The sequence below is a fragment of the Lytechinus pictus genome, chromosome 1 (genome assembly GCF_037042905.1).
Source record: "Lytechinus pictus isolate F3 Inbred chromosome 1, Lp3.0, whole genome shotgun sequence".
Classification (NCBI taxonomy): domain Eukaryota; kingdom Metazoa; phylum Echinodermata; class Echinoidea; order Temnopleuroida; family Toxopneustidae; genus Lytechinus; species Lytechinus pictus.
The window spans coordinates 23,243,414-23,268,553 of record NC_087245.1 but is presented as its reverse complement, the minus strand read 5'-3'; the positions used below and the strand labels follow the sequence as shown (position 1 = coordinate 23,268,553).

Below are 25,140 nucleotides of genomic sequence, written 5' to 3'. Positions count from 1 at the left end.
AAATTTATGAAATATGGACCTAACCCCTTTTGACAAATGAGTTATTCAGAAGAGTTTAGTTGCAAAAGGGGTTAGGTCCACTGCAAGAAAATTATGTTTTTAATGAATTTTCATGATACCCTACCATGAGAACATAAAATTTGGTATAAGAGATATCTAGTACCTGTCTTCATATTTTAAAAAATATTCTTTTCCAAAAAAATTATGTGTGGACCTAAACCCTTTTGCAACTAAACTGAAATGGACCTAACCCCTTTTGAAAAAAAGTGATTTTTCTTTGCCATTTGAGTTCACTTTTTAATAGGAATTTCAACTTTTCTTTGGTATCATCTTATAGAGCTACTTAAAATCTATACATTGAGACATAAAAATCAAATTTGATGAAAAATGGACCTAACCCCTTTTGCAAGTGAGCTCTTCATATATTCATGGGTATTGCATGCCCCTCAGTGCAGTTATAGGTTAAAATTATAAAATACCACGATCGGGAAGAACCCGAACACTAAGACAGAAACGAAATTCCGGGGAAAAAGCTTGGGGGGAAAAACATACCATAAATACAGTGACCCCACCATAATGATTGACCAGTCTTTCAAAACCACTTTTTTGGGGGGTTGAAAATCGGTGTTTTTGATACCATTAAAGAGTGCACGCGCGGCCCTCGTCCAAAACTGGAAAAAAAACACCTTTAAACGTTTTTTTTTTGTCACGCATGTGTACATCAAACAGCCCCCCGGTGGCTTTTATTTTAACTCAAGTAGGCCTATGATGTAAAACACTTTATCATCCTGAGATAACAAACAACACGGCAAAGAATCAATACAGAGAAACTGAAAGCAAGCCTTGAAACAAAGTGAGCCTTGCCCTTTTTGTTATCGAGCATGCATGCATGGGGATCGGGAATATTTTATAGGCCTATATTTCTCTAACTTTCAGTTGCATATCGATTTCCTTTATTTTTTAAAAGAATTTTTAAGAATGATATTTACCCACGCCTCCCCCCCCCCCCCTCCAGTGTGAAGAGTATGTATTTTGCGGAAGCTTTAATTGATTGCGGCTGGATTTTTTTTATTTTATGGGCTTAATTGCAAAGGATGACCGCGGGGCCAAGGATTTCAAATTTGATATTTCAACCTCATCTCTAAAAGTTTTAAGAATTTACCCACGGCCCCTTCCAGTGTGCAGAATATGTATTTTGAAGCTTTGGATTTATTTTTTTATTTTTTTTTATGGGCTATATTAAGGATGACCGCGGGGCCATGCAAGGGTTTCAAATTGCAGAACCTCATCATTGTATTTGTAGCTAACTGGAGAATGAAATAATCTATAAAAAATCAATTCATTAATAATAAATAATAGTGATAACCAACACATGTTTAGGCCATCATCCCGGTCAGCATGCATATTGCAACAAAATTAATGAAAGATAAAATCCATAAGTAGCTAGGCCTACCCCCCCCCCCCTATTTGAGAACTACACACACCGCTTTCCATATATCCTAAACTGTGCGAGCTGAGTAGATTAAAAACAAAAAAAAGTAATGGAATCCGAAGGAAAATGGATAAAAAAAGACGTGCCCGTTTATACTGATGTCAGTAAAACTGAATTCTTAGATGTCATTTACCAAAAGGTGAGTTCTGTTTGGTACGGTCCACGTCCGTCCGGACGACAAACGTCAAGACTCCGAGTCCAAGTCGCAAATCAAATGGCATGGCCTAACGCCATTTGATTTGCGACTTGGACTCGGAGTCTTGACGTACCGTACCAGCGTGTGCAATTTTTTGTGCACGCAAGTGATAAGGTGATTTCACAATTCCGTGATATGGTGGAAGTGGTTGGAATGGAAGGAGCTAACGTTAGGCCTAACTTAGGAGGTTGAGGTACGGTTGTAACCTCCCCTTGTCTCAAACCATGTCACAGACAGACTGTTGTGTTATGCAATACCCCTTTCTCTGATTGATGATGCCCCTGGGCAATTTAACTAAGGAGTATTATAGTCATCAGTTTGTTTGGCTATGGTCTGCTTCGAGCAGGGTGTTGAGTAGACCAAAACTAAAGCTTCAGTCTCTGTATTTTGGTTGTTCCGCTGAACTACGTTGGCTCCACTCACCATACATGATAGACTGAAGGGGATGGGGCCCCGTACCTACAGCCAACGTATAGTGAACTAGCGTTTTATAGATCGCGATTTAAAACTGTTTTTTAAGCAAAATTGAAAGTTTCATGGTTTCCATTATCAGGGAAATATAAATAACTTAAGTAATTGCATACCTTGGGCCGGAGTTATTGAAAAAAATCCTCTGGATGATTGAGAAATCTGTCATCTAAGACATTTTCACCTGACCTGACCGTTTTTCTTGCAAGTTGCCATCTTGAATGACGTCATTATCGTTATTAACTTAATGTCTCGAATCGATATATCGCGATTATAACTAGTACTAGTAGGCCTACTAGTATAACTAGTATCGTTTATCTTCGGTTTCGTTCGCATATGGAGCAGATCGTATAATATCGAAAGCAATATCGATATCACATTCGTGATTGTTGACGTTCGTTTGTAAATATTTTATAGTTTGGCTGCCATTTTGACCATTTTTATCGTGTTCAACCCAATTAAACATCGGTAAAGTATATTTTTCATGCCTTTTTCATCTATATCGTTTAAAGTATTTAAATATTCGAATATCAAGGTCTAAAAGTTTGTTGTTTATACATCCTTAGATTGTAAATTCGATGTGTAAAATTACATCAAACTTTGGACTGTGAATTGACAAAAGGGAGGGAATGAGAACACATGCGAGCCCACACGTACACCCTACCGTCGGTAAATGGGGATTACAGTAAAATGTCAGAAATTGTTGAATAAATCCCCAGAAACGACGGTTATTCCTGTCTAGGTGTTGAGTTAAATCAAGTTGAGATGGCCTTTCACCCCTATCAGATAATCCCGGCTAGCAAGAAGTTTTCTTTAGATAATAATAAAAAAAAAACTGTTGATCAGAGGCATCCATTTAGTCACCAACTCAATTTCATCTTGACTTCTGTTTTAATGTGTGTCAATCAATTTAATGTGTCAATTATTAATTATGATACTGGTGATGAGTTGATGATGGCTGACTTTTATGGTAATGAATGATGATAAAAATGATTAAATGAATGATGATGATGATGATGATGATGACTGGTAATGATGATAGCTTGATTATCATGATGTTGATTAGATTAGTAAAGATGATAGAGATGAATGATGATGAGGAAATAATGAAGATAATTGTTACTAATAGACCAGGGCCCCGTCTTACAAAGAGTTACGATTGATCCAATCAATCTTAACTCTATGGAAATCCATCAGTGTCATAATTTTTTCTATAGGAAATGTGCACAATGTCCTTTGTAAACAAAGAAAAGCACAGTGAATTTTCAAGACAACAATGAATGCATGAATATACATCATAGCTAGAAAATATATTTCAACAAACATGCATAATAGATGTTGACATTGCTGGCCGTCCATAGTTGCGATCGATCGGATCAATCACAACTCTTTGTAAGACGGGGCCCAGGTGGTGTTGGAAAATTTGGGCATTGGGCCAAATGGTATTAGTCTAAACAAAAACAAAGCCTGGATCCACCATTCCACAGATGGTTTTACTGTAAAGTCTGTATTAATGAAAGGGAAAATAATTAGCCTACAGTTAAATTATTGTTTGTTTTTTTTAAACAGAGGAATCCTGCTGTCATTCGAGGGTTAGACATTGGCCCATGTGTTGAGAAATGGACAGCTGAATACCTTGCTTCACAAGGGGGTGATACAGAGGTCAAGATTCATGTTAGTCCTTCATCCAAGATGGACTTTATAAACAAGAATTATGCCTATAGGTAATGTATCAAGGATCCACTGATTCATGAATTATCCTCTCTTTATGTGATAGATCTTTTTTTTTTTTTTACATCTATACTACAATTTATATTTTTACATACATGTATGTACGTAATGTTATCAATTACTAGTTATTGGCTATTGAGAGTTTAGAGATCCTTTTTTTTCAAATTACAATTCATGCTTTCAAATGAACAAATGAAGAGAGTATTGACTATAGGGAAAGTTTTTATTTATTATCATTAAGGATTACACTGTTGTACTTTTTCCAGTCAATCGATTGCTTTTGTTTCTAATCTCCAGCCAAATTCTGTAATTTCTAAAGGAGCATGAAGGCCACTTTGAACAATGTATGTTTGATTGGCAGTTCTCTATTCTCTCTATATCTCCCTCTATCTCTTCTTTTCTTCCATCTCTGTCTTCCTAAATCACCTTAAGCATTTTTACCAAAGTGGAAATAGTGCTATTAAGATATCATGTATTATCATTATCTTGTATTCTGATACAGAGACTACAGACTGTTAGAAATATTGGATAACTAGAGTTAGATTCAAACTATTTCTCATTATTTTACATGTACATACTAAATTAGCTACTGTAGTACAGACAGTAATGAAATTTTAAAATTTTTAATTTATCCTAACATTCATAAATCCAGGAGTCTCCCCTTCTCTGAGCTTATCCATCGATGCGCAAAAGAAGTTCAAGAGGATTTCTTTTTTGAAAAGGTATGACATTATTTAGGAGAATTGTCATTCTAGAATTAAATTCCTTTCAAATGTAAAATTGTATACTGGCTTTATGTATTTGTTAATTTGGTGTCTAAAGTGAAAATAAGGCGAGGGAGAGGCAATTCAGCCTCTGAAGTTTTTCACCATTCACCTTGTGAATTCCACCAATCCTGGTATGCATTAAGTCTTTTTCAGTGAACTACAATCTAGATTCATTGTCAGAAATCTTTTATTCATGTTAAATTGATTATCCATATATGCAAATTAGAATTATCTTTCAATATTTCTCATTTTTATTTGATTTGTTTAATTGTTTTTTTATGTTCTGTGTTGTTCCTTTTACATCTTGATTTACAAATATAAATGGATCATCTTTTCATTTCTAATTACTATAGGCATATTGTATTCCGCTCTTGGTGAATATGAATGTAAACATTCAAAATTCTTTGTTATCAATTTCTTTGAACAGAATGAGCTGTATTATCTGCGATCACTTGGTGAGGACCCTCGGAAGGTAAATCTTATCTGTAGTGCTTTTTTCTTTAAAATAATTCACTTGTTCATTCTTCTTTAACAGGATAAAGAAGATATTAATTTGAAGAAGACATATGGAGCAGAGATCACCAATAAAATATGTAAAAATGAACATGAATTATTTCACGATGTGTTTTTTTTTCTTTCCTGATTATCTTTCATAATATTGGAAGTGAATTGTGTGGCCATTGATGGTTTGAAATGTGATTTGAACCTGTTAGATTTGTGAATATCCACAACATTAACATACAAAAATAATTTGTAATCTGCATTTATATTCAGATCTGGGAGTTGTGGGTCACTGAAAGTTGATGCGGTGTGCAGTTGTTTGTTTTTGTGTGTGTTCACACTTGCTTGGATGTGGGGCGGAAAGATGGTTGAGTCGTGATTTTCATGAATGGTGACCTTTTCTGAGAATGACAAAACAAGAGGAAATGCAATTTATGTATGCTGTTTAGTGGCTTGCCATCATTTAAAAGAGAGTAGATTGTTTAATATGAAAATAATAAAAACGCAGTTCTTTTATAGCACATATCACATTATGTCATAACTTCCCTATGCACTTCCAAAGGACTTACATGTATATTATTACCCTGGCCTTCATATTTACAGGGAATAGCAGATGTGAAGGCTCAGTTTCCATCATTAGCAGACGACCTCAAAATACCAGATTTCTTTAACCAAGAACAGTTTTTCTCGAGTGTCTTTCGTGTAGGTTCAGCAAATTTGCAGTTGTGGACACACTATGATGTAAGTTTTATTATTCATTCAATTTTTTTCATAGATATAAAGAAGAATTTCTATTTTTTATCATTGAAAAAAAAACCTCGTTTTTTGTGTAAGGGTATGAACCCTACACAAAGGCCAATACAAGATAATGAAAATGAAAATCCATATTTTATTGTTCAAAATAGAAGTACTCTGAAAATAAATTTTGCCCAAGTGATCGTTGGCCCAGTAGCCACTGTGCAGCAACAGATTTTCCTAGTACATGTGGTTTATCAATTTTGCATCCTTGTCTTTGATTTTTTTTGTAGAGAGTGAGAGAGAGAATTTTTTCAGCACGCATTTCCTATTAAAAAATTCTCAGAAATTGTACACAGTGTTCATAAGTCAGGCCTTCCCAAAGGTTTTGGCCCAGTATACATTCACTCATGTGCATATTTTTCTTCATGTTCATGTTTTTGAAGGTCATGGACAATATATTGATGCAAGTCCGAGGTCATAAGCGTGTGATTCTATTCAGTCCACAGGATGCCAATCATCTCTACCTTACAGGTAACGTGCTTTGATATACTTCTTTTTCATCTTTGCTTTATGAAACCTGGGACTGCTGGATCCTTAAAAAATCTAGGGTTGTGTGGTCAATCATAAAACAATGTGTTTTCGAAAGAGTTGATGTGAATAACAGTTTCAAAACTGAAATTTTTTATTGCAAATTAGGATTAGAACATGTATGTTTGGGCAGTTCATTTGAATAGGCATTTTTTTTGTTCTCGCAATAACTAAAACAAATAACAAATTCGTAGATAAATTATATGTACGAAAATTGCTCATAATGTACTTCTGATAAATGAAGAACATTTGACGGATCAGCTCCAAACTTTGCACATATGCATGTGCTAGTGATGATAATCTAATTTATTTTCAGGGTTACCAAGTCAAAATTTATAACCTTGAACCTTGAAGAATCATCCCTTTCAGCATCTCCAAAGCAATTCTGATATGAGCACATTGATATATCAGTGTTAGGTACCAAAGTGAAGTACATTGAAACTCTCTAATATACATAGTTAAAGGGAGTGTGAACCATCAATTAACCTATGCCCCTTGGTTTACAGCATAAAGGCCACTGTACACCTTATGACTGGTCCACGATCCGATTTTGGGACAAATCGCATTTGATCATTTTCTGAAAAGTGAATGAAAATTATCTTTTTATATGACGTTAAAAATTAACTGATAGAATACTAATATAACAATTTTGGGTGATTGCAAGCCTTTATTTGGGAGTAAAGGCCAAATTATTTTCAAATTGTAGCCGATCGTACGATTGCTATGACGTCATTACAACTAGATATTAAATTGAATGAAAAATTAAGGATAATAGCATAGTCAGAGATTTGAACATAGGTATTTGTATGATGGTGTAGAATTTTTTGAAGTGTGTAATATATCTCAGAGCTTGCATGTTTAAAGGTATATCCATCTTGTTGAATTAATTTTACTTTGCATTTCCTTTGTAGGTGATAAATCTGCTGTAATGGACCTTGATAACCCAGACTTTGAGAAATATCCATCCCTCAAATTAGCCACACCGTATCATTGTCTCCTAGAACCAGGGGATGTGCTTTTTATTCCAGGTGAGTCATGTCATATAATTAAATTGTTTCTCCATAATCCCTTCTATTATTTGGATATTTGAAATTCGCAAACCATTCCTTTAGCCATTGGTTTAGACAATTTGTGTTACCAAGAAAAAAAAGCTGGGATGGAAGTTACCCCCCACCCCCCCCCCCTTCCCGGACTTTTTGTACCATGCCTACTTTTTCTGCAGGAAGCACCAAATTAGTAGGAGTATGCATATTCAACTTTACACCAATTTATCCTGTATGATCACTCAAATATTGGTTTAATTGAGTTCTATGAATTTCTGCAAGTGTTTATTTTTAAAAATATCTTAATATATCAAAGGTCAAAAGGTCATTATCTTGTACATTGAACCATGTTACAGAGCAATTATTGGATTTTTCTTTGTCACCAAGGTCATATAACAGCTTTGCTTTAATTAAAAATGAATCTCAAATAGTCCTAGATGTAAAAAATTAGAAAATGAATGTTCCCAGCAATAGAAATTCGATGGAATATTATCCCCATTGACCTTTTGACCATGCCCACATTTTCAGCTGGAAGCAGAAAATGAAGATTAGACACATCTAGATATGACTACCGTATGGGCACTAATATTCAACCCGGCATAATTCAAAGATTTTGACAAATTCCCCAAAATATTTAGAAATAGGGAATTTATCTTAATTTCATACCTTTGTTATTTCCAGGGTAATCTGTTGTTGGTATTTTCTTTATCAGTCTGTCGACTGTATGCGCGGAGGATCGAATTATGTGGCGATGACCTTTTGCACTGAATTGCACTAGTATTCAACCTAGTGATGATAGATCGCGAATTTCAAAATGGTTTAGATTGCTAAATTAGATCTAGATCTATGTAAGTCTCTGGCTTTGATTAATTCCCTGTTTGGTCTCATCTCAAATGGTCTAGTCCATAGTCAGATGGGACAAGGGCAGATTGAGAGACAGGGCCGTCTTTCATTGCTAGGTTGAATACTAGTGCCGACGGATTGAATACTAGTGCCAAAAACCATCGCCGTATAATTCAATCGCCCGCGCACACAGTCGACGGGTTGAAGAAAAAAATAACAGAAAAAGAAAAACCAGCATTTGCTCTTGGAAATAAGACGGGTCTGAAATTCAGGTAAATTCTATATTTCTATATATTTGAGGAAACTCTCCAAACGGGTTGAATACTAGTCACATAGTGCCCTTACGGTACTTTTATTTAGCAATTCCTCTCCATTATTTTCTTCTGTTATGGTACCATAGAGCATGCATGCAAACTTCTCTGCCAAGACTACCCTAACATGGAGAATGCTTCCTGGAATGATTTATATCTGTTTCAACGACTTTCAACCCCTTCATTTTACCCTTTCCTTTGAAGGCACTGGTACTGTTGCACCCATGTCGCACACATAGTAGCCAAGCAATGGAGAACAAAGAACAGGCGTGGAAGACATGCCCAGCTTTGTCACATCTATGTAGCATCATTTGTTGCCCTTTCCAGTTTTAAACAGGTTTTAAAGTCCATCCAGTGATCTAGCATAGTAAAGCTAGAGGAATAATATGTCTGAATGATGATTGGTGATGTAACAAGACTCTCGATGCAGTCCCTAGAAGACTGGTAGCTTCTCAAATGGTATTTCTTCATCTCAGAAAACAAGCCAACACTAATCTCTCAAGGGCTTCCATCAGAGTTTGTGGCAGGTTATAGTGGTTAGGCATAATTCTTGGCTGGAATGACTTCCATCGAAGATCCAGATGTTGTAAGACAAGCTTCCAGCAAATTTTCAGCGAACCCTTTTCCATCCATCTTCTTCCCCAACAGCCACAGACTAAATGGAAAGTACCAATCATGGTGTTGTGTTTCTCACATTGGTGTGTATTATTTCATACCAGTGGAAATGCCATCATGGACACGCCCAACATCTTGTGAACCCACTTCTTAGTACCTGAGGCATTACTGAATGACTTTGATATCAGTAATTGGGAGAGGTATGATGGGATAATATTCACAGGGATAATTCTTGTCAGTGAAACATATCCTCCCTAGCCGTGCACTTTCTGTTGTCTAACAGCACTGTCCAATCGCACCATGATCCAACGGAGATTCTTCTCCATTTCTCTCGCAAGTACTCTTTCACCATCAACATATTTCTTGACAACCTTGAATTTTGGTGACTTGTGTTTCTCCATGTTACACTCTGGAAGATTTTGCTTGGTCCCCAATGTCATGATATCTCTCTTGTTCCCGTCAATGTCTGCATGACTGATTTTGTTCTTCTGATACTTTCACCTTGATCTTGAAAACTGAAGCATGATTCCATGCGCTCAATAGACACTTCCAGCTCCGTATAGATCATTCACAAATGTGTCAAAATTATCAAAGTCTGAGTGAATTACTGCAGGACACGATGGATGTCGAATGATACTAAGAGGTAGTAAGCTTGAAGCACTCTCAACAGCTGCATGTACTGCAAATGCCGTTTTGAATTCAAGAAGAAATGAATAGCCCTCGCAATGTCCAAGTCAATTGAGAAGTATGAGCTCAGCACTACGGAATCGATGTCTCAGTGCCTTGACAAGGACAAGGTTCTTCGGTTTCTTAAACATCATTAACACGGTTCAAATTAGCCATAAATTTTGAGTAGCACTCGTAATGATACCCATTTATTTGCAAAGTTCAAGTCATTACGACTACCTAATTTCATTTTCTCCTCCCAGGCCCAGTTGCCAAAAAAAAAAAATCCATGGGGATAGTTTCCATCAAATTTCTATTGCTGGGATCATTACTTTGCTGATTTGTTACATCTAGGACTATTTGAAACTCATTTTCAATTCAAATAAAATCTGTTATGTGACCTCAGATAAGATAAATCCTATAATTCTCTGTGATATAGTTCAATGTACCTTTTGACCTTTTATGACAATTGATTAATATATTTCTATAGAATAAACTCTTGCAGAAGTTCGTAGAACCAAATTAAACTAATATTTGAGTTATTATACATGTATAGGATATTTTGGTGTATTAGTTAAAACAGATTTAATTATGCATACTCCTAATTTAGTGTTTCTAGCAAAAAAAGTGGGCAAGATTAAAAAGTCTGGTCTATTTTTTCAAACAAATTGTCTCATACGTCTGTGTATTTTTCTATTTTTTTTATTCCTTATTATCCCATGTTTCCCTGATATTTTGAATCCACAAGCATACTGCTATGTTTTGTCCCTCAAATTATGATGGTAATTTTGAATATTCTTGTACAAATGCAAGAAAATTAGCAGCAATAGATATTATTTGTTGTTTGTTATTGCAGCTCTGTGGTTTCACAATGTGGTTTCCTTAGACTTCAGTGTAGCTGTCAATGTCTTCTGGCGACATCTTGATATCAGTTGCTATGACAACAAAGATACTTACGGCAACAAAGACCCCATTGCGGCCAGCAAGGCTTTGCAGATAGTTCAAAGAGCTATAAAATCTCTGGAAGGTCTTCCTGATGAATACAGGGACTTTTACGGACGCAGGCTTGTGCGAGAGATAGAGAAGAAGACATACGCAGTAGAAGATAAGAGATGATGATAACAGTGCTCCTCCATCTAGTTAAGAATGTTATTCCCTTGGGTCTGTCAACTTGCTTACTAATCTGATGAAGAATCATTAAGCTCCTCCCCCCCCCCATTCCCTCTCAAAAAGAAAATGATAATAATGAAATCAGGGAACTAAATAGAGAAATAAGCAATCAAGTAAACACTGACTAATGAATGAAAGTAAAATTTAGTAAATGAATAAATGATTGAATGAATAGACCAATGAATAATAGAATAATAGACAAACACAAATCGAAAGGTAAATCAGAGTCTTCTTAACTTGTTTATTTATAAATTGAGGAAAAGAAATTTCAGACAAAATACCAGTCTTCAAAAAGAAGTACACAAAAAGCAAATAAATATTGGGTGTAAAGAGCTTTTAATCAGTGAATTATTCTGAAACATGTGACTTGAGAACTGACTTCGAAGGGCATAAGACATTTGAAGAAATGGTCATAAAAATTTCAGTTCACTTAATGTTACATTTTTTATTGATTTTCAGATTATATCAGCTTACTTTAGCTGGTTGCTCTGTATAATTCCACCCATATCGCGTAGCCAGGGGGGGGCGGTGGGGGCGGTCGCCCCCCCCAAAACGTCCCCAAAAAGAAAAAAAGAAGGGAAAAAAGAGAAGAGAAAAGGAAAAGGAAAGGGAAGAAAGGTAGCTTTTTTTTTTTTTTTTCTTTTTCTTTTTTTTTTCTCAAAAGAGAAACTCCTTCACTCTTGCTTTAAATTTATATATGAATTTTGTTTCCGCGCTGCGCGCGGTTAAATGACAATATTGAAGATCTCCATTGTTTCCCCCACCCTTTCTCTAACCCTGTTTTTCTACCTCAGCTATATGTGTTTATTGCCAGTTAAAGTTCAAACGTATACATCAGGGCATGGAATTAGAGTAAGGTTAGGCCGAAGTATATGAAGTTATATATTTTTTTAATTGATCACGCAACCTCTGGTCGGGTCGGCTCCGGGCGGGTAAAATCTTTATATCAATTTCTGCCGTCACCTCCATAAAGTCAACTTCTCCCGCTTTTCAGCTCATTACTAAACAACCATAATTTTTTGGGCAAACAGGTTCCTAATCCAAAAAGAGGAAGGTATAAAATTCGTATCGTATAAGGGTATTAGATAAAAAAGTACAATTTTTTTTTATCAAATTCGATTAAACTTCATGTTATTTCCCTGTACATTCATCTCCTGTCCTGTTTTGCGCCCTCAGTTTGAAATTTTGAATGACTCTTAAGTTTCTTTATAATTCAAAATGAAGCGCTTCAGGATAAGTCAAAGAAATTAGGCATCCTTTTTATATAATTTCAATAAATCACAGAAGTTTCAACTTTTTGCGCACTATTTTCCTTTTAATGAAGTTCAATAATCTTAGAAAATAAATAGAATTAGAGCCGATGGGGTATTGGAGATATCTGCATTTGATGAAACGTCCGCCCTTTGAAATTTCAGATTTTCGTTGCTCTGCACGGGGAGGAATATCTTCCTCCCGGCATATACACTTTTTCTCCTCTGTTTTGCGAGTTAAAGATATGCACTGTCGCTAAATTGTTTGTAATCAAATCTGATCTTTCCAAGGGAAGTATTCAGTATATGTTTGAGAATATCCTTTTCTCGGGACTCTTTTCATGGCAAAAAATTGATAAAACGCTTAAGCTTCCGCACTTCGCGCGGGGTTATTATAATTTTAATTTCCTCCATTGTATTCCTTTTTTGTGCGTTCACAATCTTTTTTGAAAACAAGGTTCATGAAAACCAGGTTCAAAATCACAATATAGTCAACTGAATTTGAGCTGATATAGATACTAGAGACAAGAGAGACGGCTCCTTTTCATTTTGATTTATGAAACACCAAAAGCTTCGCGCTTCGCGCGGGAGGGGGAAACTCCCCCTCCCTGCACCCACCCCAAAGACCTTATAATATATTACTAGACCGAAAGCTGCGTGCGCGTTCAGCACAAAACAAATGAGATTAGGCTCCGCCTACCGCGATCATTTGAAGACAAAAATAAGCCCTCATTGACATTCATGAGCATGAAGATATTCATAATCCCGCCTTTTCATTGGCTAAGAGCGTCATTAATACGCGATTTCCCCGATTCTTTGTCATCGATACTAGTGGTATCGTGTTACAGAAATAATTATTCACTTGACCTCATTACGTCATCTAATTTATTCATTCTGAAACTTTTATTTCCACACACAAAATGGACCTACGAACACTCCGGTGAGTACGCATAAATTGATATAACCACATGAATTCAGTGGACTATTTACGCATTTCACACTGTATTTTGTGATCTTAGGTTATTTCTTTAACAAATTAGAGAGTTTGCTATCATTCTTCTGTTAAAGGAAAGCAGAATTTGGTCTTTGAAATTGAAGTTAGATTGTCATCGTCGCCCAGTGCAGCCTGTATGTTGCTTGCAGTGTATTTTGTACGGGCTCCTAGCCGGCTGGGAATCGAGAGATAATCGGGCTGGTTTGGTTCACCTCCAACAAGGACCAACCCACGATTGATTAAAACAAGAAGAATGAGACTTCTTTTTGTACACTGTAACGTTAGATCTAGAGGGAGATCTGCATCTATCTTCAGTAGATCGAGACTCAGTCAGGAATAAACAGTAAAGCGGAGTGTGGATGAAGATACGCCTGTCATTGTTCAGTCCTCACTTTGTTTCAGATATCATTATCAAATTTATTTTGCATAACTTCAGGCTTCTGCATTTAGCCCCCACCCATTTTAACTCTTATTGTTATTCATAAATATATAGACTCGGTCTTAGAAATAACATGCTGCTCTGCATGTTTGTCTTATTATCAATAGATCTATGACCTAGATATTCTTAATCCTAGGCCCTACTTACTTTATACTTAGATCTAGGTAGGCCTAGGCTACTTTACTTTTAATTATTCATCGATGCTATCAAGTATCAAGAGCTAGGCCTACCTAATTAAAATCATTTTGCCTCCGACGAAGATTCTGCTAGGATCGAAAGCTTAGGCCCCTTTTTGACTTTCTAATTAAAATCTAGTCTAACTTATACTTTCCCAACCCTCGATACTTACCCCCAGGGCTTATGATCTAGGTCTGTAATTTAGGCCTAGATCTAGGTCTGGGCCTAAACGACTCCATTTAGTATTTACATGTACGAGTATGACTGTCAGTGGACCAAGGAGTCGGACTAGATCTAGATCTACTCTCGGTCAATAATGCATGGCAGTGAAGTCTTACTCTTAGCCAGGAATAGAAGTCAAAGTCAGACATCAATAATTTCTAAACCGATATAGGGTTTAGAACCGAAGCTTTACTTTCTACTAGGCCTAGGTCTAGATAGATCGAGAGTCCATTGTTAGTCTAGATCTAGACCTAATTTAGATACATGAATGCTGTCGCACAGCACTGAGTCTTGTTGGACTAGATCTATACTTTCTTACAAATAGATCTAGACCTAGTGCATGAGATTATGAAATTATGTTAAAATCTAATGAAATGAGATTTGGAAATAAAAAGATCCAGTTTTTTTTTTTTTTTTTTTTTTGGGGGGGGGGGGGGCAGACATGTGAAAAAAATTAGAGAAACCTAAAATGCAGAAAGCGAGGGCCAGAAGTGACCAATATTACCTAGGGCCGTTTTGTGCATTTTCTAACGTAAAATTGAAGGATGTCAAGTAATTCTCTTTTTGATGAAGGTTTTCACATTTCAGCTCTTACCCAAACCCCTCCCCCTATACATACGGCCATGAAAAAGATCACTTCTTACTATTGTTCTCTCTCTTCTTTCACAAACAGGTTGAGTTTGAAGAACAAGAAAAAACAGTAGAGGTCTACCTATATGGTTCAAGATGATGATCATATAAGTGCATGCATCATTTTGCAGATTCTCATCCAGGTATAAAACTTAAACTAACCCATACAAAATTACAGATACATTACATGCATTAAATGTTAACCATGTTTACATTAAATAAAAATAATCTGAGCCACAAAGAGGTAGGATCTGTAATGAATATACACTTCTTAAATATACAGCCTAAGGCTCTCGAGTCTAAAATAGAACCAATGCCAAAAGTTATGTACCTTGGGCAAATTTATAAAATAAGGTCATGTCCTTGATCTACTAGTAATTAAATGGCCTTTTTATTTCCTATTTGTTTATAAACAAAGCAATATTTATTTTTCATATTTTACAAAATTCATTTTATGCATTCTTTAGTGTGATATTCATATTTGTAGATTTACAATTTTTAAAAATCTTGTTATTTTACATTTTGTCCAATAGGATGATGCAGTTTTACAATTTCCATGGAGGTGATTGATGATAATAAATAATCGGTGAAGTAGGCCTAATAGAACAGCGACTAGACCACAAAGAAAAATACAACCTACAGCAGTTATATGAGTGAGTTAATTAGTGAATATTTTTAATAATGGAGATTGTTCACATTTTTTTGGCAACAAATAGACCTGCCTTTGAAAAACCAATTTCAATTTTGTTTTTAGATTATAGTTAGTGTCGTTTTTAATCATATTTCTGTGCAACAAAACATATCAACTTTAATTTTGACTATTTATATAATTTACATATGTTGATTCATATATTCATATTTATGAGAAATCTCTGGCATTTTTTCATACAGTACATGTCGTTATAATGGAGAGTGGTATGTAAACTGCATAGAACAGGTTTAAGTGATATGCTTTATAGAAGTACAAGTTTATAATTAGTAGAAGTAAGATTTCCTGTTATGTGTTGAAGAAACATATATATGTATAGTCTCACTTTTCTTAAAACATTTAAGTTTCATAAATCAGGACAATTTTAATTTAAATTCATTGATTTTCTTTCTCTATTTTTTCAATCTGCAGGACTGGTGTAACAGATGTTTTCATTCAAGAAATCCAACAATTCAACATTGAAGAGTCTGACTTAGGAACCACTTGATGAAGATGGAAAAGGTTTTTTTTTTCCAAGTCCAATTTTTCACACACAAAAAAATTATTATCACAACCCCAAATTCATGACGTATGAAATTTCTTGTTGATTTTCATTAAAACTGGTTGCAAAAGGAGAAGCTATAAACATACAAATAGGAGCGGCGGAGTGAAGTTGAAAATGGGGGGGGGGGCATAGGGAAAATGCTGTATTACATGAAATTTTTAAGAAGTTGCGAGCGAGCAAAATTTTGACTTTTTTTTTTTTTTTTGGGGGGGGGGGGGGGGCAAGAGTCATTCAAGCCCCCCTCCATCTGTACGAAACTGCTTATATACCCCACCCATGAATTATTAAACTTAATGCACAAAGGATTTCCTTCATAAGTATATTATCGAAATGAGAATATTGTTTTCTTGTTTCAAAGGGCAATCGTCATGGTGACCATAAAACGGGTCCTTCTCAGGTGAAAGGGGCACAGAACAAGTTCTTTAGGAGCACTTTTCTTGGGTAAAAAGGGGGCAGTGATTCGAGAAAGGGCACTTACAAGAAGGCAAGGGTTAACACATGAAACGGGCCCTCAGATGAAAGGGCACAGAACACGTTCCGGGGGGGGGGGGCATTTTTCGGTTAAAAAAATTGCATACAAGGAAGAGCACTTGGTAACACCTAAAACAGGTTCTCGTCAGGTGAAAGGGACACAGTACACGTTCGTGAGGGGGCATTTTTTGTCTCACCTGCATAGCAGAGTGAGACTATAGGCGCCGCTTTTCCGACGGCGACGGCGGCGGCGGCGGCGGCGTCAACACCAAATCTTAACCTGAGGTTAAGTTTTTGAAATGACAGCGTAACTTAGAAAGTATATGGACCTAGTTCATGAAACTTGGCCATAAGGTTAATCAAGTATTACTGAACATCCTGCCTGAGTTTCATGTCACATGACCAAGGTCAAAGGTCATTTAGGGTCAATGAACTTAGACCGTGTTGGGGGAATCAACATCAAAATCTTAACCTAAGGTTAAGTTTTTGAAATGTCATCATAACTTAGAAAATATATGGACCTAGTTCATGAAACTTGGACATAAGGTTAATCAAGTATTACTGAACATCCTGCTTGAGTTTCACGTCACATGACCAAGGTCAAATGTCATTTAGGGTCAATGAACTTTGGCCAAATTGGGGGTATCTGTTGAATTACCATCATAACTTTGAAAGTTTATGGATCTGATTCATGAAACTTGGACATAATAGTAATCAAGTATCACTAAACATCCTGTGCAAGTTTCAGGTCACATGATAAAGGTCAAAGGTCATTTAGGGTCAATGAACTTTGGCCAAATTGGGGTATTTGTTGAATTACAGCCATAAATTTGAAAGTGTGTTGGTCTAGTTCATAAAACTTGGACATAATAGTAATCAAGTATCACTGAACATCCTGTGCGAGTTTCAGGTCACATGATCAAGGTCAAAGGTCATGTAAGGTCAAAGAACTTTGGCCACGTTGGGGGTATTTGTTGAATTGCCATCATATCTCTATAAGTGTATTGGTCTAGTTCATAAAACGTGGAAATAAGAGTAACCAAGTATCACTGAACATCTTGTGCGAGTTATAGTAGTTTTCAAAATCAGCACTGCTGCTATATTGAATCGCGTGATGCAGGTGAGACGGCCAGAGGCATTCCACTTGTCTTGCATAAAAAGGCACTTTTCAGTGCTTCAAGAAGTAGGGGGAACTGTGCCCCCCCCCCCCCCCCACTCCTCCCCAGGATCGCTGCCCCAGCATACAAAAAAATTATTTTGGTTCAAAGTATTAACATACGCTTAAGAAAAAGGTAAAGCTTAATCCTCTGATAATGTAATATTTTTTTATGGCTAATTAATAAAATTCACCACTAACCAGAGAATTCCTTTATGTCTTTCATTTTTGTTCATATAGTATTTGTACAGAGCTAAAATGAAAGGGACTTGGAATTGGCAAAATTGAAAATGAGATGAAGATCGAGAGAGGGAAAGAGTGATGAGAAGTGGGTTGAAAAGAGATGAGAAAGAAATGGAGGGGCACATATGAAGAGATAATTTAGAGGGGGTGGTAAGAGAGCTAGAAAGTGGGAAGTAGGAACAAAAGGGGTGGAAGAGAAATAAGACAAGATTTATGGTAACCAGGAGACAGATAACAAGTGGGAAAAGAAGAAGGAAATATATGAAGAGTTTAGTTGCAAAAGGGGTTAGGACCATTCCGAGAAAAACCATGTTTTTATTCTCACTTATTGCAATATTCTTATGAGAAACTAAATTGTCATGATGTACTACTCTATCATGTGAACAGTGAACATAAAATTGGGTATAAAAGAAATCTACCTGTCTTCAATTTTTTTCTATATACTTTAAAAAAAATATCATTGTGTACCTAACCCCTTTTGCAAGTAAATTGAAGTGAATCCAATCTCTTTTGATAAAAAAAAGTGTTTTTTTTGCCACTTCCATTCACGTTTTCATTTGAATTTCAAATTTTCTTTGGTATCATCAGAGTGACTGAAAATTTAGAGGTTTAATTAGAGACAGAAAACAATAAAATATATGAAAAATGGACCTAACCCCTTTTGACAAATGAGTTCTTCAGAAGAGTTTAGTTGCAAAAGGGGTTAGGTCCACTCCAAGAAAATAATTCTTTTTTAATTCTCCCATATTGCAATATATTCTTATGCGAAACTGAATTTTCATGATACCCTACCATGAGAACATGAAATTGGGTATAAAAGATATTTACTTGTCTTCATATTTTTTAAGATATTATTTTCCAAAAAAAGTATGTGTGGACCTAACCCCTTTTGCAACTAAACTGAAATGGACCTAACCCCTTTTGAAAAAAGGTGATTTTTCTTTGCCATATTAGTTCACTTTTTAATAGGAATTTCAACTTTTCTATGGTATCATCTTATATAGCTACTAAAAATCTTTACATTAAGACATAAGAATCAAGTTTGATGAAAAATGGACCTAACCCCTTTTGAAAATGAGCTCTACATATGTAGGAGAAAGGCGGCACAAAAGAATTTTGAGTGGGAAAATGATTAAATGGAAAAAAAATTAGAGTAAGAAATGCTGGAGAATAAAGGGGACAGGAAACGTATTAAACATGATAAATTGGGGCCCGTTTCATCACGAGTTACAAGTATGGTAATTACGATTTAGGGATGGCAAAAGCACTAGAGTAGAGACCTCTTTACCTAATCACGACTCGATCTACCCTTTTCATCTTCCCTTTTGGAATTAGCAAAGGCCTATAAGACGCAATACAAACAATGATTTGTTTATAAGTGATATCGCTTGTGATATCGATACTTTATAGAGCGCAACGTATCGTCTCAGATTTGCGCTTGCTTGATTCGCTGAATCCTTCGCGTCACGAGCGCGTAACAAAATGAATACATTAATGAATTTGCCAAGTTGACCTTTGTCATTGCGCTGATGTGCGTATTGTCTAATACACGTACAAAACCACAGTTGACGTGGGAGCATCGTACGAAATTAATATTAATGAGGGCTTATTTTAGCTTCTAATGGATTAAACAAAATGGCGGTAGCTTCGGGGGCTTGACCCACCCCCTAGGGAACGCGCTTCGCGCGCTCTGTAAGTGTTGGCACGCTTCGCGTGCATTTACCGCCCCCTCCAAAATCAAATCCTGGCTACGCGGTTGTCATATGGTCACTATCTAATTTCCAATGACTTTATATATAATGATGATAATAATAATACAAACAATATGCAACATTTATATAGCACTTAAGTCTGGTGTGTCAGTGAATTATAATTCATTCCCATGAAGCTTGAGACAAACTGCTTTTGAAGCATAGTAGTGTACTGTGCATATAGTTAGTAACCTCTACAAGTATTCTCAACCAAATCAGGGCAGATATCAAACAGCATCTTATCCACAGTTTAATAGGATGAGAATTAACATATTGGCTTGGGTTTTATAATGGCCAAAATAAGGCTATAATATGTACTGTTCATAAACAGCCCAATCATATGATTTTTTTTTCACCTGAAAGTGCCATTCATAGATGATGATGTGAGAAAATTATGTATCAAGTGTGATAACTGTACATCAAAATCCCAGGTAGTAATATTCTAAACTAGTTATGGAGGAGCTATCCGTGCAGATCTTTACATTGTGCAATGATTACCAAACAGTATGTTCTAAGGATAGAGGGCAGATTTTGGTGAAGGAGAATATGATGATGACGATGCAGAGCCAAGATGATGGAGGTCATGTTTATATACTACACACACATGGTTTTAAGATCATCGGCCCAGAGGATTGTTACTTTTGACCATACAGTGTTCCTAGATAGTTAATAGCACAAAGGTCGTATATCATTGAATGACATCGGAGGGGGTATGACAACCAGGAAAATCTATGGTGAAGCTGAACTTTTGCCACATTTACCCAACTGAAGTCATAGTCAAACAATTGTGATCATTTATCTTCATCATTTGTTTTGGAGAAGATATACCTAATCGAAGCTAGTGTATTCTATCGAGCTGGCTCATATGCTAGCTCATAAACATGAACTTTAGTTATCAAGAAATGGGAGTTGGACAGAATATATACTTGGGCCTTTGGTAAACATGCAGTCCTTTATTCTATGCAATTATTAGCATACCTGAATTACTTTAAGATGACAGTCTATTATTAATTGTACTGGGATCATCTATTGGTCTGGCAAAATAAAGAAAAACAACAACAGTCTGGTCCCAAATAGGAGTGAATACATTTTACCTCTGGCTGCCGCTAGTAATGAAATCTAGGAAAGAAAGAACAGCAAGTATGAAAATTTGTACAAAACCATCTCTTTCAGTTTATATTTATATTTTTGTTCAAAGAAAGAGAATTTGTTATGATACACATTGACATGTAAATTGTTTGAATATGATATGTACAGATGATTTTATCGTTCATTAAAAAGATGATACATGTTAATGTACGCATCAATACTTTTTTTTATTTGATGCCTCTGCAAATGTAGAATATTGTTTTTCCTCAATTTCTTATCTTCAAAAATCTACCAAGTTCCTTGTATCATGTATCTTTATTTATTGATCTGACATATCTTTGGTTGACTGCATTATAGCCAACTGCGCATAGTTAATAATTTTTCTATGAAGAGAACAAAAAATTGCTCACAAGCCCTGTATTTTATACTTTTAAGTTTGAGGACATGTGATTGTAGTTTATTTGAATTAAACCTTATCTCAATTTCTACACATGTATTAAAGTAGGATTGAAAAATTCAAATTCATTCATTACCATATTTCATTACTACATTATTTCATTGAAAGTACTCTTCCATCTTAAAGTCTGTAATTTGATATTTGAGTGTGATGGGGAGAAGAAAGAGAATTAAGAGGAGGAAGCAGATTAGTTGAGCAGAAGAAATAGAATAAAAAGGAGAATTAGGAGAAGTGAAGTAGAAAGAGAAAAATGATGAGAAAAGAGTGAAAAGAAGAATAGAAGGTAAGATTAGGAAAAGGGAAATAGGAGGAGGGGGTTGGGAAATGAACTCGAAAGGGAAGAATATATTGGTTATGAGCAATTAAAAGAGAAGTTTTTTTTTTTAAAGAAGAGAGACAGGGATTCAACCTACACGTGGAACACTTTATACTTCTTTTAGGGTCCAATGTAATACAAGTGACTATTGAGGCATTAAAAAAGGCATGTCATTTAGTTTGAAAAAAGGGTGGTGTGACAGCGTTACCAATAACACAATTTTGTAACATTTAGGCCTGTGCTTAGTAGTTCCAAACTTTGCGTATACTCATTTTGTTCATAATAACAGAAACTGCTTAGAATGTTCGATTTCCATTTTAAATACATCAAATACAATAAGAACTCAAGCTCGCTCTTCCCGCTCAGGTGATTTGTTAGAGCTTATGAGGTACCTCATCTTGTTTGTAAGAATAAAGCTCAGATGTACTTCAAGCCTCATTCTTGAGGACTACCACCTCAGAAAGTCTCTAAAAACAAAAATAGTTTTTTTTTTTTTTAATCCATCAGAAATATTGTAATCGTGATGGTTGAGTACTGAATCCACTTTTCATTTTTGTAGATCCTCTAAATCACCGTTCTGAAATGTCTTTGATGAAACCAGTTGACTTTAGTTGACGAGCTAGGGTTTGCAAATGATCTTCTTACTCATGTTAGCGACGACGCAAAAAGTATCTGAGCTCACGAGACGGATCAGGTACATCTCCAAAACGACATTTTATAACACATAGAAACGTCTGACGAAATATTGACTGTTTGAAAGCATAAACAAATGGGTTAACGATCGAATTGGCAAAGACTAACACCGAAGAGAATGTTAGAGGAATCGGATCAAGTCTGATAGTGACGCAGATTGCGAAAGCCACAACGCACAAGAAGAACATGCACACGATAATCCCAATCGTTTTGGTGACCGTGATTTCCTTTTCGCGACTTTGCTGAAGCTGATGTTTTCTTTTCCATATAAACAAGCCAATGCTGATATATGCACCTAGGAATGTTACGGCGGCAATGAAGCTCGGGACGGCCATAGTTGTGATCATATATTCGTAAGATACTGTATCATCTTTCCAAAGACAGACCTTAAACGATGACGAATAGCCCAACTGCCCAATGCCTGTCAATTGTGGCACCGTAACAATACACACAGGAATGGCCCAGGAAACAAGAATCATGAAAAACATATTCCTTCGATTATAAATTCGACTGTATGTTACACTTGATCGCGTTATTTTGATCCATCTATTCACGGCGATCTGCGCCATATTATTAATGCTTGCTAGCACCGTAAAGATGGTGATGGCAGCGGAAACTGCACAGAGGTGTTGTTGGCCCAAATTGGGTCCATTCTCGCTCAAAAGAGAAACGGCTTGAACTGGGAAGAAGGCACAGTTTAGAAGATCCGTTAGTGCTAGGCTGACGATAAAAACATTCGTTTTTGTTCGGAGTTTGGCTGAAAGAAAAACAGCGGCCAGCACCAGACCATTTCCAATAAGACCGATAGGTGTCATCATAAAAATGATAGTCGCTGGGACGATAAAGACATTGATATCAGCTGCCGTTACATTCATTGCTATTTCAGGTTTATCTGCCATCATCCCAAAAGCAACTACTGGTAATCCAGCGTTCACTTCATTAACATGACTCCATGCTAAGTATGCCAAGCTGATCTCTCCTGAGCGTGCAGTGTTTTCTTGGTAATACCTCAGTCACATTTCCCCTACGAGCGCCATACGGCGAGTCGAAAATGCTGTTTTAACACTGAGCAATTAAAAGTTAACGCACCTGATACATATAACTAATATTGTATATCATGATCATGTTGGAGTGTAAAAAGCAGGGGCGGCTCCAGTATATTTTTTTTAATCCGGGATAGGGGGGGGGGGGACAAGAGTCACAAGACCCGTAAGCCTTACCTTTTTTCAAACTTCTGTTTTTTTCACTTGAAAACCATAAGGGGCCGTCACCTTCTGTCCCCTGTCGAAACCCCCTCTATTTGATACGGAAATAGTGTGACGGAATGTCTTGAGATTGTGTGTATTTATTTCCCAGGACAGACATAATTATGAGCTGTGCATCATTAAGTTCGTTACAAAATCATCCGCCTGCTTTAGGTCGTAATAAATGTGTTTAGATGGAATTTCATGAACAAAATTATCTAACAATAATACCAGACTCTGCATGCTACACACATTGGGAGTTGCTAATTAGTGACATCAAATCTGAGACGTGGTAGGGTTGGCATATGTTCTCAATCTTTATGAAAATCAATCTGAAAACAATAAGAATAATTACGACAGTTCTTGTTTTCGTCTTTTTCTTCATCATCTATTACATATTTTTCCTTCCCTCCCTTTATTCTTCTTCCTCCTCCTCTTCTCCTTCTTCTTCTTCTTCTCCCTCTTCTCCTGTTTCTTTTCCGTTTTCCAATGCAGCTACAATGAGATCAAAGTCTGCTAATGATACCATCTTTGTGCAGTTTTTCCCTCGAAATTTTTCTGTCTAAGTGACAAGATTCCGATGAAATATTAATTATATACGTGCAAAATTTGGGATATCTCTCTTGTATCATGAAATCTGCAGACCCCAAGCCATGACAATGACAACAGCTGATACCGACAGGATTGGAAATTAGCTTTGAAAAATTAATACAAGTAGAGTCGAATCTAGTTTTGTTAGACAAAGGTGCATTGGAGGATATATACACTGATTTAAGCTACAGGACGAATGAACGAAGTTCAGAATATCTTCCAGAATATTTGGATAAATGAATACACTGGTACAGTCTGCCCCGTGAGCCTTCTGACCTGCCAGTGGCGGTATATGAATGTCATATGTATTTAAGTTTACAATTTCACATTCATTTATTAATTTAAACTAGAAGTATTATAGCGGAGAGGCTTAAACAATAATACCTTGACAACGCAAGAGTGTGAAGGGGGCGGGGGTCTTCGTAATCAATACTTTTACTTCAAAATAATGATCACTCACAATAGACGAAAATCACATTTTGGCCACAGTTTTTCAACAGTATTCATTGTAAGAAACAATTACAAAATTTGTCGGTGCACAGGCCTATGATAGTCCAAATATCTATTCAAGAAACAAGGGGAAACTAAGATATAAAGAGAGAGAGAGAGACAGATAGATTGAGAAGAAACGATTGATGGTATAATAGAGAGGGCTTTATACAGCCATTATTTTATTGTTTTAAAGGCCCCTCACATGCGAATAAAATACTAACAACGCGATTTTTATTGATCAAATTTATACCTTATTCACGTATTTCACCGGAGCCTCTCTACATTCTTTATATTCACCACCCCTCCCCTTCCTCTAAAAAAAAAACTTGGATCGCCCCAATAATCCTTTAAACCGGAATCCTTAGTCGTGCGAAAATTAAGACATATATTCGAGAGCACGATATTTTAAACTAAAAAAAAAGGTAATATAAAAGAGTTATTTTCTTAATCCAGAAAAACACAACTCACGCGTTTCGTGTCTGAACGAGCCAAAAAAGTATAATAGTTCGCTTTTAGACTGATCGCACGTATGCGAAGTGCCCA

General features: G+C 36.1%; 1 protein-coding gene and 1 long non-coding RNA gene across 2 annotated transcripts; both read left to right on the top strand.

Annotated features, from left to right (window-relative positions):
* Nucleotides 1–1,476: 1,476 nt before the first annotated feature.
* Nucleotides 1,477–12,785, top strand: LOC129270509 (tRNA wybutosine-synthesizing protein 5-like). Its single transcript, XM_054907909.2, has 8 exons — nt 1,477–1,631; nt 3,726–3,880; nt 4,540–4,609; nt 5,082–5,126; nt 5,759–5,896; nt 6,337–6,424; nt 7,393–7,509; nt 10,816–12,785. The coding sequence occupies exons 1-8, from the start codon at nt 1,542–1,544 to the stop codon at nt 11,073–11,075; spliced, it is 963 nt and encodes a 320-aa protein (XP_054763884.2). The 5' UTR covers nt 1,477–1,541; the 3' UTR covers nt 11,076–12,785.
* Nucleotides 12,786–14,656: 1,871 nt separating this feature from the next.
* Nucleotides 14,657–16,206, top strand: LOC129277730 (uncharacterized). The gene is made up of 3 exons (XR_010293369.1): nt 14,657–14,984; nt 15,375–15,494; nt 15,962–16,206. It is a non-coding gene; the product is annotated as an uncharacterized LOC129277730 (long non-coding RNA).
* The last annotated feature ends 8,934 nt before the right edge of the window (nt 16,207–25,140 follow it).